At 32.8% G+C, this 4,820-nt stretch overlaps 1 protein-coding gene across 1 annotated transcript in view; it reads left to right on the forward strand.

Moving 5' to 3' along the window:
- Positions 1-4,817, forward strand: part of LOC119679353 (inverted formin-2-like) — a gene marked incomplete at its 3' end in the record, with an annotated part of 5,981 nt that extends 1,164 nt beyond the window's left edge. Inside the window, exons 4-12 of the mRNA XM_038091662.1 lie at positions 648-1,549; positions 1,606-1,794; positions 1,862-1,962; positions 2,023-2,272; positions 2,336-2,462; positions 3,515-3,767; positions 3,840-4,142; positions 4,456-4,663; positions 4,730-4,817. Of these exons, the coding sequence (XP_037947590.1) occupies positions 648-1,549; positions 1,606-1,794; positions 1,862-1,962; positions 2,023-2,272; positions 2,336-2,462; positions 3,515-3,767; positions 3,840-4,142; positions 4,456-4,663; positions 4,730-4,817 (2,421 nt within the window). The remainder of the gene's footprint in view (positions 1-647; positions 1,550-1,605; positions 1,795-1,861; positions 1,963-2,022; positions 2,273-2,335; positions 2,463-3,514; positions 3,768-3,839; positions 4,143-4,455; positions 4,664-4,729) is intronic.
- Positions 4,818-4,820: the final 3 nt, after the last annotated feature.

Genomic DNA, 4,820 nt, shown 5'->3' on the forward strand with positions numbered 1-4,820 from the left:
TTAAAGACAACTTTCGTAATTGTTTTTCTATCGCGCAATGAATCGGTTTTAATCTTCTCAATCAAGTCGAAGTAGTGTCCACTTTGCGATTTCTTGTGTTTAAGGAATAGCCAGAAATCTTTCGATACTAAATACGATGTTTGTGAAACGAAACCATTTAGCTATATAGTTTGAAAGAACAAATGTAGAGTGAGATACTACATTACCGTGGTGCAAAAACCAAAATTTTAATTTTTTGATGTGTTATTTATCAGTTAATGCTGAGTTAATGTTAATTTGTTTTAAAGAGTTTTTACTGTACACTGGCAGTATTCAAAATATTGTTCTATACAAGTATGAATAATAACACCTAATATATGTGTGCATGTACATATTATATAAGTATCAACGGTATTTGTTATTGCTATAAAAATGTTTAATTTATCAAGGTCGACTGTAGCGCAACATGAAAACAAATCAAATACAAATATAAAATATTACGTTATGTAGCAAAATAGATTGCATGTTGTCGCATATAATTTATGAGGTTCCAAAACAAGCACACATAATTTTTTGAAACTCAGTGCAGTGACTAGTTCTCCTTGCAATTTTTAAGTAAAAACATTTCCTTATAAGTTTTTAATTTGATTTCAAATTTTTGATTGAAGGTGGCCGACACACCACAGGAAGTGCCGTTCTTAAGTATTTTACAGCATCTGCTGCGCATTGATCCCAAGGAGCCGGTCAGTGATGTTATTTGGGACACTGCAGAGAAATTGGTTCATCGTGCTACTTTACTTGAAAACCATGAAGACTCAGTACGTTTACTACGTACACCCAGTGTACAGAAATTTACATGTCCGCACTGCCGCAACGATGCAACAAGTCCAAGTCGCAAGGCATCAACATTACCGAACTCACCTAACAGCGTTTTGACAACATCGACATGTTCATCACAACATCTAAGCAGTCCACAAATGAATATACCCGTTCCGCCACCACAACCCTTAACCAACAACACTATAGTGCCACCACCACCACCACTACCATTGGCACCATCCGCGACTTCTGCACAATTAACTGCCGGTGTACCACCACCTCCCCCACCACCGTTATTAAACGGTAATGCACCACCGGCACCACCCCCTCCAACATCAAATTCGCTATTCAACACAACTTTACAAGCAGTACGACCAACAACACCCGAACCCGGCTATATTGATCAGACAACAGTTTTGCTACCGCAACAAGATACTCCTGCACCCAAAGCTAAAATGAAAACTATTAATTGGGGTAAAATTCCGCCTAGTAAAGTTATTGGAAAAGAAAATATTTGGACAATAGTTGCTACTAATCATCAAGATAGACCTATGACCGATATTGATTGGAACGAAATGGAAGGTCTCTTCTGCTTGCAATCAACAAGTGCACAAGGTTCACCTAAGTTGGGTCGTGATGGTAACGGTTGTGATACGCTGGATCGAAAATCGAAAAAAGAAAACACAGAAATAACATTGCTCGACGGAAAGAGAAGCCTTAATGTAAACATCTTTTTGAAACAGTTTAGAACGTAAGTAATATATGTTTTTAAGTTTACTTTGATTACTTATTATTTCCTTATATTAGTTCCAATGAAGATATTATACAACTAATACGTGATGGAGAACACGATGATATTGGTGCTGAAAAATTGCGCGGCTTATTAAAAATTTTACCAGAAGTTGACGAACTCGATATGTTGAAGTCTTTTAATGGAGATAAAAATCGACTGGGTAATGCTGAGAAATTTTTATTACAATTAGTGGAAGTACCAAAGTATGTAAACACATAATACAATATCATAATTAAAGAAATGTGATTACTAAGTAAATAATCTTTTTAGTTACAAATTACGCATAGAAAGTATGTTGCTTAAAGAAGAATTTGCTGCCAACGTCAGTTATTTGGATCCATGTATTAATGCTATGATCTACGCTGGTGATGGTAAGTTCTATAAAATTCTCTTGGAATTATTCCTCAAATACATTTGGTTCTTTATTATAGATCTTATTAACAACAAAATGCTACAGGATCTGCTTTATATGGTTGTTGTAGCTGGAAATTTTCTCAACTCAGGTGGTTACGCTGGCAACGCTGTTGGTGTTAAACTTGCTTCATTGCAAAAATTGACTGATATAAGAGCTAACAAGCCTGGAATGAATCTCATACATTTTGTAGCCTTACAGGCTGAAAAGCGAAATCCAGAATTGTTAAAGTTTACAACACAACTGAATACATTAGAAAATGCCACCAAGTATTTTTTCAAATAACTCAAAGTTAAACCATTTTTTTTATGCACCTCTCTTTTACTATATAGAACCACATCGGAGCAAATTAATAATGAAATCAATGCTTTAGACACGCGCATACGTAAAATCAAAAAACAAATTGAACAAACCGCAACTGATGAAGACATAAAGGCACAGATGCACGAGTTTCTACAGGTTTGTAAAACCCAACCATTAAATCTAATAGAAACTATTATTAATATCTTTAAATTACTGACAATTAAAATGCGCCGTCCTTCTTTATAAAACAATACGATAACCAGTACGATACGCCAATTATCAGAGTGCAAAACAAGCTGCATATATCTTTCAACTTACAACTTACAATGCCTTACCACCTCCTGATATGCTTCGCAACTACTATATAATCATATTGTCTAAGATGTCAATTTTAATTGCTTCATATGGATGGGATAACGATAGACTCTGATGATACTTAATTATTTATTCTATTATTGTAAATATACAATATATGGATTCTGATTTTTGATCATAGTTGGACTTAAATATCTAGATCAGTGAATTTAGTGGAGTGCATAAAACATATATATATATTTATATGTATACGAATAGCATACTGATAAAACTGAAGCAATTTAATTCTCTATTTTATTATTGTGATATATATTGACTCTCTCTATATATATAATTTTTATCGTTAGCAGAACTTCATCAATAGATTTTAAGGAGCGCAAACGTAATATAGTATAAAGACTTAAACTAGCTACAGTCGTACTTAATAACTTAATATGTGCCTACGAAACTGTATGTAAAAGATACCAAAATATAAATAAAAATGTGAATTATTTACAAACTGTAAATAAAGTCCATCTATCAGATTATCTCATTTATCTGACCTTTATGTGAAATTTTAGCTAATATTAGATATAAGAGAATTCTCAACAAGAGCATCATAAGTCCCAGTTAACTGGATAATATAATATAGGTAATTCTATATTAACATAATTAGTTGCGAGTATTGTTTGAAAATCGATTTTGTTGGTTTTTAATTATATATGTATACAGTGGCATATATTTCCTGTAGGTATATATATCAGAAAAAAATTTATGTAGCTTAAAAAAAGACACAATAGAAAATACATCAACATAGTTTTGCGAAAAAGATGGAAATTACCTTCATAGTTTTTATTATCTAATATTTTTAAATTTAAATAGTTTCTATAGTTTATCATTATACATTTTCAAAGGGTGCTGAACGAGAAGTCGAAGTACTACAAAATGGTATGAAGGAAGTGGAACGAATGCGTATTAAACTAGCCAATTTTTTCTGTGAAGATCCTTCCACATTCAGACTTGAGGAATGTTTCAGAATATTCCAGTCATTCTGTGAAAAATTCAAACAAGCAGTAAAGGATAACGAAAGGCGACAACAATTGGAAGAGCAAGCAATATTAAGGAGAAAACAACGAGAAGAACAGCTTGCTAGAAGAAATAGACAATGTAATTATTATATTTTCCTTACTGTTGACATAATAATTAACATTAAAAAATTTTTTTTATCATTCGTAATAGTCAACCAGTGTGGTACCCCCGTTTCTGATTCAGAGAATCAATTATTTTTAGATCCAGCATTTGATCCAAGAGCTAGTCCAGCACTATCACGACGTCGTATGGGCTCTTTTAATAGTGGAGCAGATAATAGTTTCTTACGTAATGAAACAAATGAAGGTATGTCTCCAGACATAACGCCTAACGGCAGTTTGCGCAGACGTCGCAGTCGTGTTTTAGCTGAAGAAGATGACCTAATGGAATTCTTAAGATCATCGTCTGGTCATGAACATAGTAGTAGAGAACGTAAAGCTTATGGTAGCTTAGGTGAGTAATATTTAATTTATACATTTAGTATAGATTTTTTTATATATATGCGTCTACACCATAAATTAAAATTAAAAATATCTGATATTATTATTACAATATTTAGGTGAATATGGTTTAAGCCAGAAACTAAATAAGATTCAAAGATTTCAAAACTCTTAACTTGACGTCATGTAAGATTTTATTTTTATATTTTTTTAAGTTTTTGGTGTAGAGTTTTAGATTTCACATAGGAATTAGTTTTTGTGTGTCTCAAGAATTGTTTTATCCACAAATTTTAATATTTGATGTACTTTTATTTTTTAATTTATAGATCGCTCTTGGGCTCGGCGAGCACGTTCCGGCAGTTCCAGTCGTAAACGCCCTGAATTATTAAATATTGATTTCGGAGCAGACAGAGAACGTGCTAACTCACCGGCACCAAATTTGATGCAAGATAAACAATCCCCTTCAACGAATTCAGCGGGTGGCTTAACACCGACATCTGGTAATCAAAGTACCAATGAGGATGTTAAACCAAGGTATATATATCTCTAATATATGTTAGCACAGAAATTATATTTTATATATAATTTAAAATTTAATAGAATATCGCGGGAATGGCGACAAAAAATAGAGACATGGTTACAATCTAACGAAAACGATGAAAAACAAAACGAGGAATATAAGCGCAAAAGA

This window comes from Teleopsis dalmanni, chromosome 1 (genome assembly GCF_002237135.1).
Source record: "Teleopsis dalmanni isolate 2A chromosome 1, ASM223713v2, whole genome shotgun sequence".
NCBI lineage: Eukaryota > Metazoa > Arthropoda > Insecta > Diptera > Diopsidae > Teleopsis > Teleopsis dalmanni.